General features: G+C 44.9%; 1 protein-coding gene across 2 annotated transcripts in view; it reads left to right on the top strand.

Moving 5' to 3' along the window:
• Nucleotides 1-27,477, top strand: part of CPED1 (cadherin like and PC-esterase domain containing 1) — a 183,191-nt gene that overhangs the window by 26,496 nt on the left and 129,218 nt on the right. For both annotated transcript variants that reach the window (XM_030216576.1, XM_030216577.1), the window contains exons 3-4: nucleotides 14,637-14,743; nucleotides 21,953-22,028. In XM_030216576.1, the coding sequence (XP_030072436.1) occupies nucleotides 14,637-14,743; nucleotides 21,953-22,028 (183 nt within the window). The remainder of the gene's footprint in view (nucleotides 1-14,636; nucleotides 14,744-21,952; nucleotides 22,029-27,477) is intronic.

Raw genomic sequence — 27,477 nt, 5'->3', positions numbered from 1 at the left:
AACTAAATACAGTTCCTTCTAGCTGCATATATTTCTTTATACATGTAGGTACTTGGGGGTTAATCCTATAGAAAAGATGCTAACATTTAGGCACCAAGAACGCGTGTAAATGACTAGAATATTGGCATATAGACATGCATGTGTACATGTATGTATGTAAATGCCAATATCCCGGCTATGCATTATTCTATAAAATGGGTATACACATGGGTGGAGTCTGGGCGGAGCTTGAATGGGGCACACACTTATGCACATAAATTAAAGAAACTAAACCTCATAGAGAGCAAGGTGCTAATGACAGGGAGGGGTATTTATTTATTTATTTAGAAGTGTTGAGCCTCAGCACTGTTCTCCATGTTGGGGCCGTGCAGGATGGGAAGCTGCAGAAACTCTTTAACCCCATTAGACCATGTTTCGGGCAGTGAAAGTAGCACCAGCTCTTCAGTCACAAATCCTACACACATGGGGGTCCCTTTACTAAGCTGCAGTAAACGGGGGCCTCCGCTAGCATCAGTGCGTGTTTTTGAAGCGCACTGAGGCGCCCTTTTACCGCAGGAGGTAAAAGGCTATCTCTCTTTCTGAAAAGAAATGGACGTGCGGTAAGTGAACCACTTACCGCACAGCTTTTTCTGGGGACAGCACTTACCACCACCCATTGAGGTAGCGGTAAGGGCTCCCACACTAATCCAGTGGTAACTGGGCAGCAATTACCACTGGGTAAGCACCGACACTACAAAAATAGAAAAGATTTTTGTAGCGCTGGAAATGCAGTAGCCCGGCGGTAGTTCTGGATTGGCACGCGGCAAGTCCTTTGCTGCATGCCATCCCTTTAGCAAAAGGGCCCCACAATGATGTAACATAGTAGTAGATGACGGCAGAAAAAGACCTGCACGGTCCATCTGCCCAACAAGATAAACTCATATGTACTACTTTTTGTGTATACCCTACCTTGATTTGTACCTGTCCTCTTCAGGGCACAGACCGTATAAGTCTGCCCAGCACTATCCCCGCCTCCCAACCACCAGCCCCGCCTCCCACCACTGGCTCTGGCACAGACCGTATAAGTCTACCCAGCACTATCCCCTCCTCCCAACCACCAGTCCCGCCTCCCACCACCGGCTCTGGCACAGACCGTATAAGTCTGCCCATCACTATCCCCGCCTCCCAACCACCAGTCCCGCCTCCCACCACCGGCTCTGGCACAGACCGTATAAGTCTGCTCAGCACTATCCCCGCCTCCCAACCACCAGCCCCGCCTCCCACCACCGGCTCTGCCACCCAATCTCGGCTAAGCTCCTGAGGATCCAGGATGTAGTTTCTCTTTTTTAGCTCACTGACTACATCAGAAGGGGGCGCTGGTGTCTTCTACTGCACAGTGCCCTTTGCAACCATATGGGTCACATACCCCTAAAGCGCACCCTGATTAATATGACCTTACGGGGGGATTAATTCTTTTCTCTTGACCCTTATGTGAATTCCCGAATGATGGTTTTATATGACAGTTTGTTTATTTGTAATAATGGGATTTTTGGTAACCTGTCTCATATATTACCAATCTATTATTAATTTAAACATGCCTACTCAATAAAACATTTAATCATAACCAGTGCTCTCTGTTCGTTTTAAAAACAAAGTGCAAGGCACTTTTCATCCACATCCAGATGTATAAACCTTCCCAGTAACATCAAAGAGAAGCGTAGCCTCAGGAATGTTAAAGCAGCCTGGGCTATTTTAATTGCTTCCAAGTTTAATAAATGCTTGGATTGAAAATCAAATGAAAACAATAAATATATAGCAGAGCATGTCTTTATACCAGCTGGCTATCCTCTCCTAGTCTAGTTGGTTGCCTTTGTTGTGTTTTTACAAAGCTGTTCAAACAGTCCTGGGTCACTCTTGTGACTATTAGTGGCTGAGAAGAAAGAGAATTTCCTGTTAGAAGCCTTAAGTGCCAGAGGCAATACAGATGCTCCTTAAGTGGGCATTTACAGACAGGAAAGGCCAAAGCCAGAAATCACTCTGAAACTTTTATTTATTAGGATTTATTTACTTCCTTTTTGAAGAAGTACACACAAGGCAGTGTACAACAAGAATAATCCAGACATAGGCAACAGACAACTACAGCAGTAAAAATATTCAAATAACAATACACATTCCCTTGGATTCTATATATGGCAATACCATATCTAATGATGGAACTAGAGGAACCGGATCAAAGTAACAATACAAATACTAACATTAGATCTTTTTTTGTAGAAAAGAATAACTAATGTAATTCTTCCAACAAAATTTTTAATTAGTAGTTTGGTTTTGTTTTTTAGCCATATTGGGTCAGACCACTGGTCCATCTAGCCCAGTATCCTGCTTCCAACAGTGACCAATCCAGGTCACAAGTACCTGGCAGAAACCCAAAGAGTAGCAACATTTCAGAGCTCCCAATAGTAGCAAGATTCCAGAATTACAACTAATAGAAAGATTCCGGAATCCCAAAGAGTAGCAACATTCCAGAACCCCCAATAGTAGCAAGATTCCAGAATTGCAAATATTAGAAAGATTCCAGAATCCCAAAGAGTAGCAACATTCCAGAGCCCCCAATAGTAGCAAGATTCCAGAATCCCAAAGAGTAGCAACATTCCAGAACCCCCAATAGTAGCAAGATTCAAGAATTGCAAATAATAGAAAGATTCCGGAATCCCAAAGAGTAGCAACATTCCATGCTACCAATCCCGAGGTGAGCGGTGGCTTCCCCCTTGTCATCTCAATAACAGACTATGGACTTTTCCTCCAGGAACTTGGCCAAACCTTTTTTTAACCCAGTTACACTAACTGCCATTACCACATCCTCTGGCAACGAGTTTCAGAGCTTAACTATTCTTTGAATGAAAAAATATTTCCTCCTATTTGTTATTTAACTTCATTGAGTGTTTATGTTTATTAAAACTTTTGATTTACTGCAATTACCCATGAAAAGATCAAAGCGGTTTACAATATAAAATCTACAATCAACAAATAGGAAAAGGAACACCATTGTAAAATAGGATAGAAGTCTAAAAGGTCAAATGCAAACATCACAAACCAGAAAGAAAGAGGATTTTCATCAGGCTCCAGAGTGATGGCTGTCTGAAGTGTACCAAAAGCAAGTTGGAAAAAAGTGTGTTTTAAGCAAAATTTTAAATTTTACAAAGGAAATTTCAGAACTGATAGAAGGGGGAAGATTATTCCAAAGTTTAGGGGCAACAAAATAAAAGGTCAAATTCTGAGTAATTTCATAATCGGCATTCCTGGGGCAGGGCTACACTAAACGATTTAGAGGGAACAGAGGGCACAGGAGAGGGTGTAAGGGATGATCAAAGAAGAGAGATAGGAAGGGAACCCTAAGTGCAAAGCCTTGTGAATAAGACCGAGAATCTTAAAAAGAGAATGAAACTCAGTAGGCAACTAGTGAAGATGGATTGTAAAGGAGAGACATGATCAAACTTTCTGGCTCTACACAGAAAACAGGCACAGGAATTCTGAAGGGTTTGAAGTCTGAGGAGTTAACTTGAGATCGAGAAATGCCAGAGTAAATAGAATTGCAATAATCTATCTGAGAGATAACAAAGGCATGAACTAACGTGTGGAGAGATTGAAAATCAAGAAAATTTTGAACAGAATAAAGGCAGCAAGCATAGTGTCCCCTTGTCTTTGTACTTTTTGAAAGAGTAAAAAATCGATTCACTTCTACTTGTTCTATACCACTCAGGATTTCGTAGACCTCAATCATATCCCCTCTCAGCTGTCTCTTTTCCAAGCAGAAGAGCCCTAACCTCTTTAGCCTTTCCTCATACTGGAGCAGTTCCATCCCCTTTATTATTCTGTTTTCTCTTCTTTGAACCTTTTCTATTTCCACTGTATCTTTTTTGAGATACGGTGACCAGAAGTGAATACAAGGCTTGAAAGTGGAATGGAGATCACTCAGGAAAGGTCTGATGATGGTCTTTGTGCTGTGACCGGGACAGAAACCTGCTCGACGTGGGTGAAGGACATGTACCTAAATTGTGTTCTGTAAGAATTGAAATGTACACTCGTGTTTGGGAATCTGGGAGATCTCGTTGGCTTTAAGCAGCAGAGAACTAAAAACCACGCTCATTCTGTAATGCTTTTTCTTGCAAGAACTCTCGGTACCTCTGACCTATGTTTTATATCATGAAACAGCGAAGTGTTTTGGTTTGTGCTAACACTGTTGCCTCAGACAATAGATTGAAAGGAACGTGTGGAATGAAGACAGTCAAAATTAGACCAATAGAAATTAGTGCATCAGTAGATTTGAGGAGAATAATCCTTTGATCATTCACCTTGTCATTTCAGACTATAAATAATTCACTGTTGCCCATCTTGAACAGCCACTAATGACTCATACGCTGGCATCTGGGGGTACTTCTGTTTAATTAACCTACTCTTAGCCTTGCAGGAAGCTTTCTTATTTATAAACTCTCGGCTTCTAGTGACCTCTGTATTTCTGGTTTCTTCCTTTACCTTCTCTTCTGAGGAACAGAACAAAAAACTCAGTGTCTCATTTCTGTTCCAGAGAAACTAAAGCATTTCCTTAAGTGGGTTGGTCCTTGGATTTGAAAATGGTAACCAGATGTTGTTGGTTTTTTTTTTTTTTTCCTGAATAACCTATTATTTCTCTCCAGAGTCCTGGTGTCTCAGCTAACTCAGTGTGTTGGATGCAGAGAAGACGTTTAAGGTTTGAGATGCTCAGATGTGTATAGTAGGTTTGGTGTTTCTAAGAACTGTCCAGACAGCGTTTGACTTCAGAATGATAGAAAAGCTCTAGGAAACATCTGCTGGCATTTAAGCATCTGGATATTTAATGAAACATCGAGGTTTCTTCTCAGTTCATTGCATGGTTCAATGTGTGCGCCTACTCGTGTGAGAAAATGAACAGGAAGTTGACGTTTATTCTGAGTATTATTCTAGGATTTTTGCCAGTCTAAAAAATACTAGTGTTTTCTGCCTCAAGATTTCCTTCACCAAAAGCAAACTGCGTGTCTTGGATAGGTTTACCAAAACAGTCAAGTGTAACTATCTACTACATAAGGGATAATGCCACATGCTGATTTCCCAATTATTAAGTACATAAGTATTGCCACACTGAGACACTGGTCCATCAAGCCCAGCATCCTGTTTCCAACAGTGGCCAATCCAGGTCACAAATACCTGACAAGATCCCGAAAAAGTTCAATGCATTTTATGCTGCTTATCCCAGAAATAGCAGTGCATTTTCCCCAAGTCAATTTAATAATGGTCTATGGATTTTTCCTTTAGGAAGCTGTCCAGACCTTTTTTAAACTCCAGTAAGCTAACCGCCTTTACAACATTCTCTGGCAATGAATTCCAGAGTTTAATTACATGTTAAGTGAAGAAAACTTTTCTCCGATTCGTATTCAATGTACTATTTTGTAGCTTCATCGCATGCCCCCTAGTCCTAGTATTTTTGGAAAGAGTAAACAAGCGATTCATGTCTACCCGTTCCACTCCACTCATTATTTTATAGACCTCTATCATATCTCCCCTCAGCAATCTTTTCTCCAAGCTGAAGAGCTCAACATGCTTCAGCCTTTCCTCATAGGGAAGTCACCCCAGCCCCTTTATCATTTTCGCGCTATATAGAATCCGTGGTAAATGGACCGAGTGACATTGCATCCTGGGAATATCCCCAGCGCTGCCTTAATATGTCTGGGTAGACTTTGTGCATGCTGTGACTTGTCCAGGCAAAATGTAGCTGGTCAACAGCAGTAGGGGTAGGCATTTTACTGCTACCTGAAAGCAAAAGTGTCATATGTGCAATATTTGCAAGAAATGAGATAGACATATATTTCAGTGCACTGCTGTAAGATCTTGAATGCCTAACTGTTATAAACTTCGGCAATATCTCAAATAAAAAATTAAAATTTGATATATTATTGGTGATTTATAATAAGCACAGAGTGGAGGAGTAGCCTAATGATAGAGCAGCAGGCTGGGAACTGGAAGGCCCAGGTTCAAATCCCACAGCAGCTCCTTGTGGCCTTGGGCAAGTCACTTAACCCTTCATGCCTTGGGAGAAGGCAATGGCAAACTACTCCTATATCACGCCAAGAACACCACATGGTGGTGGGGGGTCCCTCATTGTGTGGTCAACTCTGACTCAAGGGCACATCTGGATCTGGGTAATAAGCACATTAATCTTCACTTCTTATTTTCTCTGTTTCGCATCAAGCGCACATATGACATTTTTGCTTTCGGGCAATGAGTTGAAGATTTGTCCGGCTAATTACCAAAGATAGCAGGACAAACCTTCATAGAGGCTGATTTTCAATACTGTGTTTAGCATAGATCTAACAAGTTTATATGTTAGTTTTAGATGAAGTTTCAGGCACAATCTAATTGGCTAAGTTATGATTGAAAATTCTCCAAAATCTAGCCTTAAAGTTAGATGATGGCATTTAAGCTAGCAATCCCTGGGCACAGATATAGCTTCCTAACTTGGAGTCCTATTTACCAAATTAATGTTAAGTAGCATTAAAAATGTGTGTTTAAAAGTACCTGGTTTAATTTTTGCAGCATTATCTTGGATTTCCACATGAAAATGGAAATGAGCTCATTAATGCACAAAAACATGTTAATGAATTAATGTGGATTGAATAACCTACATAAACACCATAGATAAGTGAACGTTAACTACAGTTCAAGAGGTAAAGTTAATGGTCTCCAGCAGATCACTGGCTCACATGTAGATGCTGAACTCTGGTGGCTACATATGGTAAAAGGGCAACCAGCACTTCTCAGCTCACAGATCCCCCTTTCCAGCAAAATATGCGGTGCCTCCACCCCACATGCAACCTTTGTCTTCCAGCTGAATTTCAAAAAAGTATCCCCTTGTTACATACCTTGTCCTCCCACCCACTGGCCTGAAGTCCCCCATAAATCTAAGGAGCCTGTGTGTTTATAAGGGAGCGATAACAATTCTAAATCACTCCTGCCCCACTGGCAGCATAATTCAAGTTGGCGCTGGCTAACCCAACGCTCTCCTGTTCTCGTCACACGAGAGGCAAAGCAGAGTCTTGAGTTGGCTGGAATCATTTTAAATTACAGCACCGGTGGAGCAAAAGCAACTGGGAATTCGCCATCCCCATGTAGGAGCCTGAAAGTTTCTTGGGGTCAGGAGGGTGATTTAACTTGCCAGGGAGGTCTTTTAACTGTGCTGAAAGGGCCAAAATCAAGGCTAGCTGCCCAATACCATTTGTGACACAAGACTATCTCAGCGGAGCATGTGGCTCTTTCAACTTCTTCACAATACAGTGGAGAGATTCCTAATGGGTACAAAAAAAAAAGCTGGGATCACGTCTTATTGATTCTAGAAATATAGAACAACGTAGGCAGATAAAGATCATATGGCCTATCTAGTCTGCCCAACCATGCCATCTACTCTCCCTATCACTCCCTTAGAGATCCTATGTAATTGTCCCAAGCTCCCTTCAATTCAGATACCCACATTTCCACTGGGAGGCCATTCCCCGAATTCACCACCCTTTCCATGAAGAAGTATTTCCTCAGGTTACTTCTGAGTCTATCCTCTTTCACCTTCATCCTGTGTCCCTTGTTCTAGAACTTCCTTTCAATTGAAAGAGACTCACCTCCTGTGCACTTATGCTGTGTAGGTATTTAAATGTCTCTATCATATCTCCCCTCTCCCGCCTTTCTTTCAAAGTATACATATTGAGATCTTTAAGTCTGTCTCCATATGCTTTATGACGAAGACCACTGACCATTTAGTAGCCGACTCATCCTGTTTATATCTTTTTTTCTACCTGTTTGGCCACTTTAAGATCATAGTAGAGTGGAGGAGTGGCCTAATGGTTAGAGCTCCAGTCTTGCTATCCAGAGGTATCCAGTTCAATTCCCACTGCTACTCCTTATGATCTTGGGCAAGTCACTTAACCTTCCATTGCCTCCGGTACAAATTCAGATTGTGAGCTTTCCAGGAACAGCAATCAATGTAGCTCATCTTGAGCTACCACTGAAAAAGGTGTGAGCAAAATCCAAATAAATAAATAAAAATACAAACAATTGGGGTAGACCAGTTGAGTTCCAACACAAGGGTGGTTGTTTGTTTATTTACATGCAATCAAAAGAACTCTTGACATCTAAGCAAATTAGACTCAATGCAGCAAGCGCCTGCGTCAGGAGTCAAAGCAATTCAGTTGTGTTGCTAACACAGGAATAATCGTCAATGATTCCAAAATAAGGAAATAACTATAGCACCGTCAGTGTAGAATGGCGATCATCAAACAGTGGGAATCGGTGATCAAGGCACTAGTTCAGAGCAGTAGCCACAAAAAATAGCAACCCACAGACATCCCTTCGAAGAACGGATCACCCAAAAATTCCTGCATAACCACACGGTCATAGCAAAGGGAAACATTTTAACAATAATCTTTGGTGGAGGGTTTCATAGGCTAACGTAAAATCAAAACAACTGTGAACATTTCCTGACCTGAAAAACTAGCTTGTGTGTATTTGCAAAAGCGGAATTCAGAATTTCCAGGAAGTCTCTAGTGCCCAAGTTGAAAAAGACAGATGTGTTTTTGTAATCATTTTGGTAAGTTTACACTGGTGTTAAACTAACAAACCACCCATCAACTTACAAGCACAGATGTTTTCCAAAGGAAACACATTACACAGCTTGCTTGCTGAGTCAGTGGCTCCCTATACTCTGCACTTGCATTCTGTTATTTTGCTTCTCCTTTGAAGTGTCCTCACCTCTCTTCTTCATTCCCTGCAATTAAGTTACCATTATCCAGTGCCTGTTTTCTAGCAAAAAAGGTGCCGGTACTCAAATGCCAGACCACTCTTCAGGGGTGGGGTGATCACCGAGGGACCCACCCCACAATAGCCAGGCCCCCTGCAACAAGTCACAGAATCTATGACAAGGCAGAATTGGTGTGTAGAGCCTGAGCTCTTTTACTATAACTTGGAGACCATGAGTCAGTTTTAGCAGACAATGAAAAAGGTGCCGGTACTCAGTACCCCCAAGTACCCCCTCAAAAAAAGCCCTGCCATTATCAGAACTGAAACACTGGGTTTGTTTGGAGGCAAGCTGCTTCTATTCCCCAAAACTACCTCCACATCTACACCACCATCCCACAAACTGCCACCTCCCTTTATAACAGCCACCCCCGCAGACAGTTCCACCACACCCAGCTAGCCCAACGGACACAACACGTATAGGGGTAAATTCTATATGTGGTGTCTAAAGATTGGCATGAAAATGTAATGTCCTGAGTGCTGTTCTGTAAAGGGTACATGCCCTTTATAGAATAGTGCGTAGGGCATAAACTGCACCCAACTTTAAGTCCTGGCAATTACGCCTACTAAAAGCAGGTATAAATGCTGGTGCCTGAATGAGGCATGGTTCGGCCAAATTCTGTATTTATGCAAGTAAAATTTTGAAACACCCCCAAAATGCTCTAAGCCATGCCCCCAAAATTTACATGCACTAGGATTTGCTCACAGACCATTATCGAATATGATCTGTGTGTAAATCCAAATTAAGGCCAATTAATGCCAATAATTAGTGCTGATTGGCTTGTTAGGCAATTAATTTGCGTGTGAAAATCAGCTATGCGCACTGATTTGCGCACATAATTTTAGTCAGTGTTTATGGAATGGGATGGGATTTGCGTTACAAAACGTATGAGGAGAGACTTGCTGACCTGAACATGTATACCCTGGAGGAAAGGGGAAACAGGGGTGATATGATACAGACATTCAAATATTTGAAAGGTATTAACCCGCAAACGAACCTTTTCCGGAGATGGGAAGGCGGTAGAACTAGAGGACATGAAGGGGGGCAGACTCAAGAAAAATGTCAGGAAGTATTTTTTCACGAAGAGAGTGGTGGATACTTGGAATGCCCTCCCACGGGAGGTGATGGAGATGAAAATAGTAGCAGAATTCAAAAATGCGTGGGATAAACATAAAGGAATCCTGTTCAGAAGGAAGGAATCCTCAGATGTTTAGCGGAGATTGGGTGGCAGAGCTGGTGGGGGGCGGGGCTGGTGGTTGGGAGGCGGGGCTAGTGCTGGGCAGATTTCTACGGCCTGTGCCCTGAAAATGGCAGATACAAATCAAAGTCAGGTATACACATAAAGTAGCACATATGAGTTTATCATGTTGGGCAGACTGGATGGACCGTGCAGGTCTTTCTCTGTCATCATCTACTATGTTACTGTGTTATAGAATCCAGGGGATAAAGGGCAATTCTATAAGGGGCAACTAAATTTAGGTACTATTTACACAACTAATGTATAGAATAGGTGCACCTATGTGCATGAATCACATCACTAGCTGACAACTACGCACGTAGATGGTAGTGCTGTTCTATAATGATTGTGCCTAAGTTGCATACTGAGAAGTGCGGAGGTGTCGTGGGCGTGTCGCCTAGTCAAGTGCACAAACCCTAGAATACTATCAGTCGTGCCCACTGCAAGGCTGGCTTAGGTTCATTCGCTTAATGCCTGCCATTGATGTGCCATAAGTGACAGCCCCTACCACTAGGTGCTTACATAAGTACATAAGTATTGCCATACTGGGACAGACCAAAGGTCCATCAAGCCCAGCATCCTGTTTCCAACAGTGGCCAATCCAGATCATAAATACCTGCAAGATCCCAAAAAAGTACAAAACATTTTATACTGCTTATCCCAGAAAAAGTGGATTTTCCCCAAGTCCATTTAATAATGGTCTATGGACTTTTCCTTTGCGAAGCCGTCCAAACCTTTTTTAAACTCCGCTAAACGAACCGCTTTTACCACATTCTCTGGCAATGAATTCTAGAGTTTAATTACACGTCGAGTGAAGAAACATTTTCTCCGATTCGTTTTAATTTTACTACATTGTAGCTTCATCGCATGCCCCCTAGTCCTAGTATTTTTGGGAGGCGTAAACAGACGCTTCACATCTACCCGTTCCACTCCACTCATTATTTTATAGACCTCTATCATATCTCCTCTCAGCCTCCTTTTCTCCAAGCTGAAGAGCCCTAGCTGCTTTATCCTTTCCTCATAGGGAAGTCGTCCCGTTCCCTTTATCATTTTTGTCGCCCTTCTCTGTAGTAGATTTATGCCACTATTCTCTAATGGCTTAGCTGTGCTTTAAAGCTGTCATAGGGAGGGTCAGGCTAATAGGGAAAGTGCTTATGCCCAGGGGGTGGGATTTGGAACTAACTGGGGGGGGGGGGGGGGATATGTTGTGGGGTGCCAATACAGCAGTTATTTATTTATGTATTTATTTGTCGCTGCATGCAACATTGTGCCATATGGTAAATGTCTGCCCTGTACATTAAATGCGTAGCAGATCCCGGGCAGTACCTTTGCATTTACTGCGCAGGCTTTGCATGTATTGTGTGCTAGCTTTTGCAACTAACGTAAGGTTCTAAAAATTGTTCTAAAATGACTATCCTGCTTATTTTCGAAGGAGAAGGGCAGCCATCTTCCCACACAAATCGGTAGATGGACAGCCTTCTCCTAAGGCCAGCCAAATCGGTATAATCGAAAGCTTTCTGTCGCAGGGCCGGCCAAAGTTCAAGGGAGCGTGTCAGAAGTGTACCGAAGGCGGGACGGGGGCGTGGTTAAGAGATGGCCGGCCTGGGCCAATAATGGAAAAAAGAAGGTCGGTCTGACAAGCATTTGGCCGACTTTACTTGGTCCTTTTTTGTTCAAGACCAAGCCTCAAAAATGTGCCCTAAATGACCAGATGACCACCGGAGGGAATCGGGGATCATCTCCCCTTACTCTCCCAGTGGTCACCAGCCCCCTCCCACCCAAAAAGAAAAAAATTAAAAACATTTTTTTGCCAGCCTCTATGCCAGCCTCAAATGTCATACCCAGCTCCATCACAGCACTATGCAGGTCCCTGGAGCAGTTTTTAGTGGGTACTACAGTGCACTTCAAGCAGGCGGACCCAGGCCCATCCCCCCTACCTGTTACACTTGTGGTAGTAAATGGGAGCCCTCCAAAACCCACCACAAACCCACTGTACCCACATGTAGGTGCCCCCCTTCACTTGTAAGGGCTATGGTAGTGGTGTACAGTTGTGGGGAGTGGGTTTTGGGGGGCTCAGCACACAAGGTAAGGGAGCTATGTACCTGGGATCAATTGTAAAGTCCACTGCAATGCCGCCTAGGGTGCCTGGTTGGTGTCCTGGCATGTGAGGGGGACCAGTGCACTACAAATGCTGGCTCCTCCCATGACCAAATGCCTTGGATTTGGCCGGGTTTGAGATAGCCGCCATTAGTTTCCATTATCGGCGAAAACCAGTGGCAGCCATCTCTAACGCCGGCGATCTCTAAGGGCAGGCCAAATGTTGAGATTTAGCCGGCCCCAACCGTAGTATCGAAACGAAAGATGGCCGGCCATCTTGTTTCGATAATACAGTCGGGTACGCTGCTTGACGGGGCCGGCGCTAGAGATGGCCGCCCTTATAGATGGCCGGCCCCGTTCGATTATGCCCCTCCATGTTACTAAGTGGATAACTGTGCAAATGGCAGGGTCATGCCTAAATGTTATGCTATAATTTACCCACTCAACTTGCATAGAGCGTAATTTTTAGGGGGCATTCACATGGGCGTGCCAAGCACAGGACTAACTTTTACTCGGACAGCTTACAGAATACTGTTGGTTGCAAGAGTGAGCATTTACATACGTAATGATGCATTTATGCTACCATTCTATAAGGACACATTGGACACATAAGTTTCCTTGTAGAATATGCTAACTAACTATGGTAATGTAGTGCCAAAATGGAGGCGGCTTGTTATGCAATTTCTTCTTATCTGTCATTAAATCATCACTGTATATGTTTTCTAGCATTTAGCAATGTTTGCTCTGAGACCATGTTTTTAAAATAACTTTAAATTTTATTGAGAGCGTTGAATAGTTTAACAATTCTAAACCATTAGAGAAAAGTTCGAATACAAACAATTTAAAACAGATGACTCACTCCATAACTAATAAAGTTGCTCCCTAGCCAATACCCCTCCCTCCACCACCCAACCTCCCAACCATCAGCACTCTCTTCCCCCCCTATTTGCCCCTCCCCCATTCCCACCCCCCTTCCCAATTGCACCCCTCCCCATTGCAATAACCCTATCAACAACATCTTTCACTCTGCATCTAATATACGATCCAAATGTGACCATTCTGTCGCTTCCTGATCAAATCGCCCTGATCTACGGTCTGTCAGTTTCTCCAATTCGGCTACCTGTTTGACTTTTGTTAGCCACTGCTTTTTAGTGGGTCCTTTCTTTGACTTCCATTGAGAGGCAATGATTGTCTTCGCTCCCGCCGGGCAAAGTCGTTTTATACACCGCTGCCATCTTAGTCCTCTTCTGTTCCCCCAGCCCAGAAGACACCACTTAGGATCATGGGGAAACTCAGAGTCCAGGACTATCGTGAGACTACACACCACCTCCAACCAAAATTTTTCCAAAGATGGACATGCCCACCAAACATAAAAGAATGTGCCAACGGCCTTTCCACAACGCCAGCATTGATCGCTGGCGTCCGGGTACATTATTTTCACCCGATCAGGTGTATAGTACCATCTACTTTTGACTTGTAACCACTCCCCCACATTAATTGATTTGCTTGCTTTATTTTTGTCTATTAGATTGTAAGCTCTTTGAGCAGGGACTGTCTTTCTTCTATGTTTGTGAAGCGCTGCGTATGCTTTGTAGCACTATAGAAATGCTAAATAGTAGTAGTAGTAGTAGTAGTACTTAATACCTTATATGCATTTTCTTTAATCAGAACACATGTAGATGCTTTTTCACCTCTAAACATACCGCTATCCATTCAGCCGTGCTTAACTTGCATTCCAAATCTTGTTCCCATGCACACATATATGATAATTTAACAAAACCATCTCCCCTTATAAAACGATACAAGAGAGAAATAGCCCTCCCCATCCTGTCCACAGTGACCCACAGATCCTCCAAATGTTCAGTCTCGCCTGGATCAGCTTTTAACCATCCTTGCTTGATAATGAAATGTTTAATTTGTAAATAAGCAAAGAGGTCTGACGCCGGCAAGTTATGGGACTTCTTTAATTCCCCAAAAGACCTCATGCCCCCTGATTCCATTAGGTGAGACCATGTTTTTAAGCACCTCCTTTTCTGCTGATTAAATAGCACATCTCCTCCCTTTTCATTACTAGCCTTGATTTTCCAACTCTTTCCTCTAAAGTATAAATGTTCTTGGATAGTGGGATCACCCCAACATTTGCCCTACTAGTGGTATCTACTTCTGTCTCGAAGACTACGTGCAGGCTAATCTCTTAAGCTCTATGGGATGTTATAAGAACCTGAATTAGTTGAGTGGAGCATTTGAGAGTTGATATCATATGTACTTATTGCAGTACTTAATGTGAGAGAGGTGTGGTCCCAAACTATGGTACCTCATATTCTTGAGTTTTTAGATTGTCATGAAGAGGTTCCAGAAATAGTTGTTCTAAAATTATAAGGGCAGCATAATTATGAAATATATTCTGACATAGGCGGTACATGCCAACCAGTCTTCCTCACAGAAAGTGACGCTATCATCTCCTTGTTACAGGTAACACAAAGCCTTGGGATCTTCTGCTTTGCATTCATGCTGGTGCTGCCAATGATAAGAACTGCCTGGACAAGAATGTGCTGCTTTGGTTGCAGCCACATCAGAAGGTATGAAGGTCTGGTACATTTGGTTGCAACATTCTTATTAACAGCAAGGTCGATATTCAGCAGGAGTTAACTGGGCAGGAGTAGCTCCTGCCACATTAAATCCCACTGACTAGGTCCTGCCTTGATATTCTGCGACACCTAATTGGATAGTGCTGCTGAATATCATGTCTGACCACCATGACACTATCCGGGTAGTGCTGGGATGGTCTGGGATGGAGCTGGAAGGTATCCAGGTACCACCTGTATTCATTGCCGATGCTGATGCCTAACTTGCCCAGATAGCTATCCAGGTACTGGTTCTGAATATTGGAGGTTTGATAACAGGAGATGGCATAAACCTATCTGATACATTATGTGGGCTTAAGCCAGTAGGTGGAGCTTATCGACCTATCAAGTTCATTGTTTTGGGTGTACCAAGATGGCAGAGGCTGCATTGGGGAGAATTAAAACCTCCTTGGGTGGAGTGGGTGGAGACCGACTTTAGTCTTGTGACATCATGTCATCTCCCGTTATCAGACCTCCTTGGTACCCACTTAGCTTCTGACAGCTGCCCAACACCTTCATATTCAATGCCAGTAGCTTGCGTCAATCTGCATTTAAAAAGTAGTCAGACATGATAGTCGGCATCATTATGGGGGCAATTCTATACAGTGGCCTCTAAATTAAGGTGCCACAATGGCAGTGGCGTAGCAAGGGGGGGGAGGGGCGGTCCACCCCGGGTGTCAGCTCGGGGGGGGGGGGTGCTCCTTGCCAGCTCCCCCCCCCCAAGGTGCAGCACGATGACACCCTCCCCGACCCAGTGCCTACCCTCCTCAGCTCCCTCCAACCAGCTGAGCACCCTACCTTTAAAGAAATTTCAGAAGCCGTGGAGAGGCGAGGCGCAGCGCCTCGCGCCTGCAAGTTAAAGAAGCATGGATCATCATCGGGCCTTCCCTCACGCTGTCTGTCCTGCCCTTGCAGAAATAGGAAGTTGCGTCAGCGGAGGGCGGGACAGACAGCATGAGGAAAGACCCGATGACGATCCACGCTTCTTTTACTTGCAGGCGCAAGGCGCTGCGCCTCGCCTCTCCACGGCTTCTGAAATTTCTTTAAAGGTAGGGTGCTCAGCTGGTTGGAGGGAGCTGAGGAGGGTAGGCACTGGGTCAGGGGGGTGTTGATGCGCTGAGGGGGGGTGTCATCGTGCTGCACTCGGGGGGGGGGGTACCGCCCCGGGTGGCAGTCCTCCTTGCTACGCCACTGCACAATGGGGTATGCTTAGTGCCAATTCTGTAACGCCATTGAGGCATGCCTAACCCATTACAGAATACAAGCGCAAAGCTGCTGTGCACTGTTCCCTCTAACCTGAGCGAAAGCCCTCCAACTGCATTGCTGCCAGTGGTATTTTCATTCGCTAGGGACAAACAGGTTCCCTGGTGTCCTGCAGAGCTTGCCTGTCCCTTACTATTGAAAATGTGATAGTGAAACAGCACCCCCCACTGGCAGGACTGTAGATGGAGGACTGCTGTTCAGCTTAGAGGGAACAGTTCCACTGTGGTGTGCTGAAACTTAGGCGCAACTGGTTTGGCCAAGTCAATGGCTGTTATAAGTTGCTGCCTACTTGCACCATGCAGCACATGCAACTAACAGCATTCTATCAGTTGTGCGTGTCACATGCTCCGCCCACAGATCGATCCACTTCTATGCACTGTACAAGTTGCAAACCTATTTTATTTATTCTACTTGATACTGAAATAACACAAATTTTGCACACCATATGAACGAATACAGAATGTTGAGTATTATTAGGAAAGGGATGGAAAACAAACATGAGGATGTTATAATGCCGTATCGCTCCATGGTGCGACTGCACCTCGAGTATTGTGTCCAATTCTGGTCGCCGCATCTCAAAAAAGATATAAAGGAATTAGAAAAGGTGCAGAGAAGGGCGACGAAAATGATAAAGGGAATGGAACGACTTCCCTATGAGGAAAGGCTGAGAAGGTTAGGGCTCTTCAGCTTGGAGAAAAAGCGGCTGAGGGGTGATATGATAGAAGTCTACAAGATAATGAGCGGAGTAGAGCGGACAGATGTGAAGCATTTGTTTACACTTTCAAACAACAACAAAACCAGGGGACGCAAGATGAAGCTAGAATATGGTAGATTTAAAACAAATAGGAGAAAGTTTTTCTTTATTCAGCGTGTAGTTGGACTCTGGAACTCATTGCCGGAGAATGTAGTGACAGCAGCTAGCCTTATGGAATTTAAAGGGGGTTTGGACGGATTCCTGAGGGAAAAGTCCATTGAACATTATTAATTTTTTTTTTTTTTTTGGGGGGGGGGGGGGGGTGGTTGTCGGGTTTTTGAAGCCTGGATTGGCCGCTGTTGGAGACAGGATGCTGGGCTTGATGGACCCTTGGTCTTTTCCCAGTATGGTGGTGCTTATGTACTTATATACTTATGTGGAGGTAGCCGAAATAGAGTTGTTCAGGGTATATGGTAATACTAGGAACCAGGAGTGGACTGACAGTGATCTGGGTCCCGAGGTAGTAAAGGCTATTGGTCTCCCTGGCCACTGCTTGCTGCCTCCCGCTGCCGTATTGCCCCCCCCCCCCCCCACAGCAGCCCCCCTCCTGCACACTACAGTCCTCTGAGCATCGTGGGCCCTTCCTGGTCCTACCTTGAAGGGCCATGGTGGTCTAGTGGCTTCTTCAGAGGCAGGAAAGAACCCCAATCTTTCCTGCCCACTATCGCTATTCTGCCTGGTGCCGACATGTTTTCAAAATGGATGCCAAGACTTTCCGTGGTAGTCTTGCGGGACTTGTGAGACTGCTGCAGGGAGTCTCAGTAGCTATTTTTAAAACATGGCAGTGCAGTGCTGGGCAGAATAGTGACAGCAGACAGGAAAGAGTGTTGTTCTTTTCTACTCCTGCAGAGGCTACTAGTCCAGTAAAAGGGAAATGGGAAGTGGACCAATGACTCTAGGGAAACGGGATACTGATGTATAAGGTACCACTTTATTCACAGACTCGACACAGTACTGTGTTTCAGCCACAGGCCTGCCTCAGGAGTCTAAACAATTTGTCAAAAAAATAATAATAATTAGTTAAAAAATATACATGTAAAGTGATCTAAAACATACAGAGAGATATTCTAAATCATACACAGAAACCTCTAAAATATTTTACTGTTGTGTTTTCGTGGGAGTTAGTGTTCATCCACCTCGGTGGATTACCTCCTCCTTGAGGATGGGACCGGGGAGGGCCCACTGAGGCTCAGGGAGCTGTAGTGTGTGGTGGCAGGGAGGGGGTGGGGGGGGGGGGGGAGAGCCTCTGAGCCCCCTAGAACAGTGTTTCTCAAGTCCGGTCCTGGAGTACCCCTTGCCAGTCAGGTTTTCAGGATATTCACAATGACTATGCATGAAAGAGATTTGCATATTCATTGTGGATATCCTGAAAACCTGACTGTCAAGGGATACTTCAGGACTGGACTTGGGAAACACTGCCCTAGAACCTCTGGGCCTTCGGGCAGTGCCTGGTTGCCCGAATGGTCAGTCCACCCCTGCTAGGGACCTACAGAAGGCTAGTGAGAATAAATAGGTTTGAAATTCTTTTAGAACTACCTATCTAAACTAGGCTGTAATCGTAGATGTTGTGACCAGGGGCATAGCCAGACTTTGGCGGGAGGGGGGGTCCAGAGCCCAAGGTGAGGGGGCACATTTTAGCCCCCCCCGGCACCGCAGACCCCCCCTCCCCCGCTGCCGACTCTCTCGACCCCCCTCTCTCAACCCGCCGTCGCCTACCACTGTTGGCGGGGGACCCCAACCCCTGCCAGCCAAGGTCCTCTTCTTCTCGCAAAAGGCTTCCTTCTGTTTCTGACGTCCTGCACGTGCAGGACATCAGAAACAGAAGGAAGCCTTTTGCGAGAAGAAGAGGACCTCAGCTGGCGGGGGTTGGGATCCCCGACGGCGGGTTGTCGGCAGGGGGTCCAGGGCCATATCTACGGGGGCCCAGGCCACTGGTTGTGGCAGAGTTCCACATGGCTGCTGCGTGATTTAAAAAAATGCTGATTGTCTAGTAGAATCTAATCTTGCACGGAACAAAGGTGAGAAAAGAATACAATTCCAAGTCTGAGAACTCAAAGTACGAGTGGGATAATAAGGAGTCAATAAGTTACTCAAAGAAAATAGTGGCAAGCACTTACTCATATATGAGCCAAATAATATCCCCAAGCCCACTCGTAGGTGCCACTGTTCCATAGACCTTGATACCCAAATGGCACCAAGGTTTATGGAATGAATTGAGGTTGTGGGGTGGGGGGGGGGGGGCTTCCTCAGGAATAATGTCAGGAAGTACTTTTTCACGGAGAGGGTGGTAGATACCTGGAATGCCCTCCCGTTGGAGGTGGTGGAGATGAACATAGTAACGGAAATCAAAAATGCGTGGGATAAACACAATGGAATCCTGTATAGAAAGCGTGGAAACCAAACAAGCTTAATGGTGATTAGATGACAACTGTAATTGGGAAGCAAAGCCAGTTCTGGGCAGATTTCTATGATCTGTGCCCTGAAAATGGCAAGGACAAATCAAGATCAAATATTTATTTATTTATTTATTTGTTGCATTTGTATCCCACGTTTCCCCACCTTTTTGCAGGCTCAATGTGGCTTACAATACATCATGGCTACTGGAAATGAGAGGAGGATATACATTTGATTTTACAGAAGGATTTTGGGTTACATGGTCATGAAATATTAGATAGTGGTATTGCAGAACACATTAACATACATTAGGAATACAGATAGTGGCATAGCAGAAGACATTATAAGACATTAGACGCGTTACGAAGTTTCTGGGTATATTTATAATATATAAATATGTAGTATCACATCATACCTTATACTATGTTTATCTTGTTGGGTGGACTGGATGGACCGTACAGGTCTTTATCTGCTGTCATCTACTTAAAAGTGTGCCTTATAGAATTGCCTTTTATTTGTTTAGGTGCCTCTGAATATTGTATTGAGACCGGGTCAGCGGAGTTAACCAAATAGGCCACTCCTGCCCAGTTAACTCCCTCAGCATGTTTGCACACACAAATTGAGCTATCCTCATTTGGTCCGAGGTATTGCTACAAGAATAAAATTACATATTTCCATTTACGTTCCCTACACTCATAAGGCTCATTTCATTTCCAGCAGATTACTACTATTGAACTGAAAGCTTGTCCCTAGGTTGATATTCCTATTTATGTGCAGTCTGTCAAGCACCTGGCCGCATAGGCTACTCAAGTTGCATCTAAAGGTTTGGATTTCACAACATCTTTAATTAGAAACCGAGCCTCACACTTTCTGTGAGGCTTGAAGTGGATTCAAGATTCAAATGTGAGAGCAGATGGCTCACTAGTAAACGATGTTTCTTCCTAAAATCACAAGGCTTGCTTAAGGGCTCACTACTGTTAGTATTGGGATGGAGATGAATTTTCAAAAGGCTTAACCAGCTAATTGGGTTAGGTCAGGGAATGGTTAATTTAGTTACTTAACTCTGAGTTGAAAAATAACAGGCCTAAATCTGGCCTGTTCAATTTCAACCAACTCAATTTAGGGAAATTTTCTGGCGAAAATTTGTCTAAAGATAACAGTTCAAAAGTCAAATGGTTATTATTGATACCCACAACTTGTTTCAAAATGCACCTCATTATTTTGTTCAATTTTTATATTTGGACAACAACTGGGATATTTTTACTCTCCTTACGTTGCCTACCCTGCTTCCCTCTCGTTGCGTGCGTGTTTGGTTTTAGTGAAACTTCATTAAAATCGAGCATCTGAGGGGAAGCAGGGCAGACAATGTAAGGAGAGCATTGCTGAAGAAACGCTTCAGCTGGCAGGGATTGGGGAAAACGGAATGCACATTTGAATAGTAATTAGCTCATTAAAATAACTTTGCATACAATTATTGTTAGCTGCTACCATGACAGGAAGAGTCCGCAGAGCCCCTTTGTGCATGTCTCGCTGTACCGGCTACAACCAGTATATAAAGCACGTTGCTGGCTCGTTAAGTTTTATGCATCTGGGCCCTAGTCATGTGTTGAAGAAAGGGTGTAAAGTTTGTAGATACAGATTGCTATAGATAGGGTTACCATATGCTCGGTTTTACCCGGACAGGTCCTCTTTTTGAGGACATGGCCGGGCGGGTTTTGCCAGCCTGCCCGTTTGTCCGGATTTCCGGACAAATGGGCAGACTGGCAGGCGGGCCTAATGGTGTCCTGTCCTAGCCTCGCCTCCCCTCCCCTTACCTTACTCTACTGCCCTGGTGGTCTAGTGACCTCTTCGGGACAGGAAAGAGCCCCCCTCTTTCCTGCCCGGAGTGCTGCCCTGCATTCTGTTCTCCTTGCAATGCTGAGTGCTGACGGTCCTGGCACCGGTACTCAGCATTGCAAGGGGAACAGAATGCAGGGCAGCACTCTGGGCAGGAAAGAAGAAGGGGCTCTTTCCTGCCCTGAAGAGGTCACTAGACTAACAGGGCAGTAGAGTAAGGTAAGGGGAGGGGAGGCTAGGACACCCTTAGGGGGTGTGTGACAGGGGGTGGAGTGGGGTGATATGTGACAAGGGGTGGGGTGGGGTGTGGAAAGGGGGCGGGGCAGGAGTGTGGTGAGGGCAGGGCATGTCCTCTTTTTTGGAGGGGCCAAATATGGTAATCCTAGCTATATATCCCAGCTCCAGTGCTATGTGAATCATGCATCACAGACTTCAGTGACCCTGCCTCTTCCTCTGCAGTGTTCCCAACTCCCAGCCCATCACTCTCTTCCAGCCCCATCCTTAAAGTCAGGTTTCCTTGCTGAGGGAATAAGATCTCTGCCTGCAGATGGACAGTAGCAACAAGGCATTACACAATGGTCCTATTATACGAAATTTCAATGGGACATTATCTTATGTGTGACTTATTATCTTGAACCATCTTTAAGTCGCCTTGGGGCAAAGTGACATTACCACTGCAAAAAAGTGTTTTATTGAGACTGAAACATTGAGTTCTCAATTCTGACCTAAATATTTGTTTGTCAGCCTATTTGTAAAATGTGATTTCTTACAGGCCAGTTTAGGGCTTCTAGTCGCATCAAGCATTTTATCCCTGTAATATGTGCCTTAAAATTTGTCTGAATTGTGCTTTGAAAGTTTTAACTCACAAAAACAGTTTAGCCCATGGTTGATTAATTAGAATCTCGCTCTGTTGACAGGTCAATTTGATACCAGAGTTACAAGACTTGCTTTGTAGAAAAGAAGGATTATGTCAGCTCTCCGGGACATTTCCAGGTAATCTTTTGGTTTATTGTTTATAATTTACTGTGTTTCCCCGAAAATAGGACATCCCCCGAAAATAAGACCTAGTAGAGGTTTTGCTGCAATTGGTAAATTAAGGCCTCCCCCGAAAGTAAGACTTAGCAAAGGTTTTCTTTTGAAGCAGGGCCGCCGAGAGCTGGACAAGACCGCCGCCCCCACCCGAGGTCGCCCCCCCCCTCCACCCGCCCTCCGTCGCTCCCGGAACTAACCTGAAGTGCCTCCTTTCACCTTCGTAGCAAGCAGCAGCAGGGCAGACCTCTCCTTCCTTCCGTACCCCGCCCTCGCAGACGTTACGTCAGGCGAGCACGGGACATGGAAGGAAGGAGTGGCCTGCCCTGCTGCTGCTTGCTGCAAGTGCAAAGGTGAAAGGAGGCGTTTAAGGTTAGTTCCGGCCGGAAGCGACGGAGGGCGGGTGGAGGGGGGGGGGCCCGGCGACCTTGGGTGGGGGAGCGACCCCGATGTTTCCTCGAAAAATAAGACTTCCCCTGAAAATAAGACCTAGCACGTCTTGGGGAGCAAAAATTAATATAAGACAGTGTCTTATTTTCGGGGAAATACGGTACTAAAACTTGCTATACTGCCTTTACTGACATCGCAGACCAAGGTGGTGTGCAATTTAAAAACATTTAAACTTAATTTAATTAAGATAGAACAGAGCATTTAGTATCAAACATCCCAAGATAAAGCTTTTCACAACCTTTTTCTTTTTTTTTTTAAATTGGCCCTTTTAGTCCTTTCTAGAAAAACTGTTTCCTTAACATAAATGGCAAATTTGAGGGCTGAAAGGATAGATTCAAATATACCTCTAAGGCAAGGGGTTCTCAACCAAGTCCTCAGGACACAGCCACCAAGTCAGGCATTCAGGATATCTACAATTAATTTGCATACATTGCCTGCATTCTGTGTGAATCCATCTCATGCATTTTCATTGTAGGTATCCTGAAAACCTGACTGGCTAGGTGTGTCCTGAGGGCTGGCTTGAGAACCCCTGGTCTACGAGTCTTGCTTACTCATCAACAGTCCAGGGAAGGGGAAAGGATCACTGTGGGTGGGGGAGGGGGGAGGGGGAGGAAGGGAAGCCTCCCCCCAAGAGCTGCTGGAGCTTCCTCAGGAGGTAGGGCAGACTAAGGGTCCTGAGAAGGGTCTGGGACTAGGATACCAGCATGCTGAATGGCTGATAATATCCTGGCCAGACCAGCTTCCAGTGCCCTTAGTCGCTGGTCAGTGGCCTTGTGCATTGACTCCATCCTCTCCAACACATCCTCAATTCCAGGGGAGGTGCAGGGCAAGGTGCATCTACAGCTGCTGCTGTCTCTGGAACCACCAGAGCCTCGGATCTCTGTATTGGATAGGAGGGGGTAAGATGCAAGAGGCCATTGTTCTCTCCCTACCAAGCCCCTCCTGAGGCTGGTCCATTTGCTCCTGGGGTGGCACATGGGATCTAGGGTGGGCAGGTGGGGGGAGAATTTGTTCCATGTGGGGCAGTAGAAGTGTACCCATCCTCCTCTTTCTCCTCCTCCTCCTCCATCTCCTCTTCGTTCTTCTCCTCCTCCTCCTCTTCCTTCAGGGCCACTGGGCCTGGCCCTGCAGCAGCAGTTCAGACAGGGTGCTGCAGCTGGTGGCTGAGCTACAAAGGTGGGAAAAAGAGACATTGGTTACATTCATGTTCCTCCATTATCTGCACATTTGACCATTATATATTTTAAGATGGGCATTATTATTAGTTTGGGAGCTGACCATGGGGGTTTATCGTTTATCATTTATTTGCTCATTATACCACTTCTAATTGAAACAAATTGAAGCGGTTTACAATATATAAAATAAACTTAAAAATCATGAAATTGGAAAGGGACTCCATAGCTTGACAAGATAGCACAATCACACCTGAGAACAGTTAACAGCAGTTAATCAAACACCATTCGCTCAAGTCACTATATACACGTAAACGTCTTCATAGACAGGCATAGATCCATGCACACCTAACCTTTGTTCAGAGGCCTGTCCCACTCGTCCCAGGAGCAGGATAATAGGCTGCTAGTCATTAAAGGCAGACTGAAACAGGTAAGTCTTTCAGGACATACAAAAGAGGGGATATGATTTCTCCAAGCGAAGGTGTCATGGAAGTGAGTTCCACAAAGCAGGGGATCTGGTTGACTCCCACTTGCTTTGAAAGGACGTCATATATCTAACCTGTTGTTGGTGAGGGAACGGAGGGTACGTGTGGGCGTATATGGCATAATCAAAGAGCCTAAGTACGAAGGTAAGGCAGTATAAAGAATCTTATGCACAAGGGTAAGAACCTTAAATTTAACTCTGTATTCGATTGGGATCCAATGTAAGCATAATATGAGAACTGAAATGAGATGATTGTAACGTTTAGCATTGCAAATAACAATGGAGGAGCTGGAGACATTTAATATTGGACTTGGTGATACCTGCATAGATGATGTTGCAATAGTCATAGCAGGAGTTGACCAAACTTTGCTTATTGACAATAAAAATTGAGTGACCAGACTATTGGCTATACATTGGCACCTAGTGGCTGCCATAGCGATGAGCGAGAAGTGAAGAGGGTCATTTGATACTTGTTACTCACCTGCCTGGGCCTGCAGCTCATCGCACACCCCCTGGAGGAAGTCTCGGTTGTGCTGCCACCAGGGGCATAGCCAGACTTCGGCGGGAGGGGGGTCCAGATCCCGAGGTGAGGAGACACATTTTAGCCCCCCCAGCGCTGCCGACCCCCTCGCCATTTCTGACTTTGCCCCCCCTGCCGCCGACCGACCCCCGCCATTGCTGACTTTGCCCCCCCTGCCACCGACCCTCTTGACCTTCCCCCTCCCACCGCCAACCTGCCGTCGCCTACCTTTGCTTGCGGGGGACCCCAACCCCTGCCAGCCGAGGTCCTCTTCTTCTCGCAAAAGGCTTCCTTCTGTTTCTGACGTCCTGCACGTACAAACGTCAGACTCACAGATCAGCTGATCTGCAAGGCTTCGTTCTGTGAGTCTGACATGCAGGACGTCAGAAACAGAAGGAAGCCTTTTGCGAGAAGAAGAGGACCTCGGCTGGTGGGGGTTGGGGTCCCCGCCAGCAAAGGCAGGCGATGGCGACGGCGGGTTGGTGGCGGGACGGGGTGTAGGGCAGGTTGTTGGCAGGAGGGTCCAGGGCCAAATCTACGGGGGCCCAGGGCCCCTGGCCCCACATAGCTACGCCACTGACTGCCACATGTACCTGCCTTGTTTCCTCAAGTCCTACATCTGTATGGAGACAAGGGATGGGAAGGGAGAGGGAAACATAGAAATATGTAGGCAGATAAAGACCATATCCAGTCTGCCTATCCATGCCAAAATTAAGGCACCAATTGCGTGTCAATGTTTAAATACTACTTGCACTTACATATGGGATTGGTGCCCTTTGGCCCAGTGTGTGGCAGCGGCCAAAAAAGCAAACAGAATACAAGAAATTATTAGGAAGGGGATGGTAAATAAGACCAAGACTATTATAATGCCTCTGTATCGTTCCATGGTGCGACCTCACCTTGATATTGCATTCAATTCTGGTCACTGTATCTCAAAAAAGATATAGTGGAATTAGAAAAGGTTCAAGGAAGAATGACCAAAATGATAAAGAGGATGGAACGCCTTTCATATGTGGAAAGGCTCAAGAGGTTAGACCTCTTCAGCTTGGAAAAGAGACGGCTGAGGGGAGATATGATAGAGGTCTATAAAATAACGAGTGAAGTGGAACGGGTAGACGTGAATTGCTTGTTTACTCTTTCCAAAACTACTAGGACAAGGGGGCTCGTAATGAAGCTACTAAGTAGTAAATTCACAACAATTCGGAGAGAAGTTTTCTTCACTCGATGTGTAATTAAACTCTGGAATTCATTGCCAGAGAACGTGGTAAAAGCAGTTAGCTTAGCGGGGTTTAAAAATGATTTAGCTAGGTTCCTAAAAGAAAAGTCCATAAGCCATTATTAAGATGAACTTGGGGAAAATCCACATTTCTAGGATAAGCAGCATAAAATGTATTGTACTGTTTTGGGATCTTACCAGGTACTTGTAACCTGGATTGGCCATTGTTGGAAATAGGATACTGGGCTTGATGGACCTTCGTTCTGTCCCAGTAAGGCAATACTTACGTACTTATGTAAGATTTTCTTATTGAGAAATTTCTTGAAGGCAAAACCAGAAATTCTCTCCCAGGTGGCTGCTTTAAATAATGTCTTGGTTTAAACCTGAATTATTATTATTATTATTAACATTTGTAAAGCGCTACCAGACGCACCCAGCGCTGAACACCCGACAAAACTGATACGTACAATCTTCCAATGAAATGTTATGATTTTTTTGTAAAAATCTTGATATGTTTAGGGAGGCATATGATTGACATCCATGGCCATGCAGTGTCTCCCCCTCCCCCTTAGACATTCATAATCTAACTACAGAAGGTACTGGAGAGCAGCGTGGTTAACGTTGATAAGATGGTATTAATTAATTTGTTGTTGTTTCTACTGTAGAGCGAGGTGTTTGTGCAGCTTTACAAAAATGTTGTGGTGAGATGGAGCAGTGGGAGTTATGATTTTGATTTCTAGCCAGACATAGTTTGCAGATGAAAAGTCTTTGTATATAAAGTTTGTCAACCGAAGCAGTTTAAAGGTTGCTGACCAGTTGCCAGAGAATTCAGACTTTTTTTTTCAACGAAGGGAAGGGTCAAAAGCAGTTTAATACATTTATGACTGTAGACAGTTCATCAACAGGAATTCAATGAAAATCATCTAGCAATGGCATATTGAAGCTTGTTTTGTAAAATCTTCAACCTTAAAAAAAAATCTCTTGTTGTGCAGGGCTGGTGAAATCCATTAGGCAAACTAAGCTGTCGCCTAGGGTGGCAGTTTCTAGTGGGTGGCAAAGAGCAGCAGTTATAAAAAAAAAAAACAGAATAGGACCTGATAGACAAGCTAACTGAAGCCCAGATGCTCAAAATTCTGGCGCTGTTCAGTACAACGCCGGAAAAATACTGCCACAACAGCGCTGCAGCACAGCTCCCTAATGCTCAGTGCTAATGGCCGGCAAATTTAGGTGCGCTGTCAGCGCTGAGCATTAGGGAGCTGTTTTGAACCTAGGGGAAAAGTTGTGCATCAGGTGGAGGAGTGGCCTAGTGGTTAGGGTGCTGGACTTTGGTCCTGGGGAACTGAGGAACTGAGTTTGATTCCCACTTCAGGCACAGGCAGCTCCTTGTGACTCTGGGCAAGTCACTTAACTCTCCATTGCCTGCCGCATTGAGCCTGCCATGAGTGGGAAAGTGCAGGGTACAAATGTAACAAACATAAAATAGATACTATTGGAGATTCTACATGGAATGTTGCTATTCCACAAGCAACATTCCATGTAGAAGGCAGCGCAGGCTTCTGTTTCTGTGAGTC

Source organism: Microcaecilia unicolor, chromosome 10 (genome assembly GCF_901765095.1).
Source record: "Microcaecilia unicolor chromosome 10, aMicUni1.1, whole genome shotgun sequence".
Taxonomy (NCBI): domain Eukaryota; kingdom Metazoa; phylum Chordata; class Amphibia; order Gymnophiona; family Siphonopidae; genus Microcaecilia; species Microcaecilia unicolor.
This window is presented reverse-complemented; position numbering and strand designations above follow the sequence as displayed.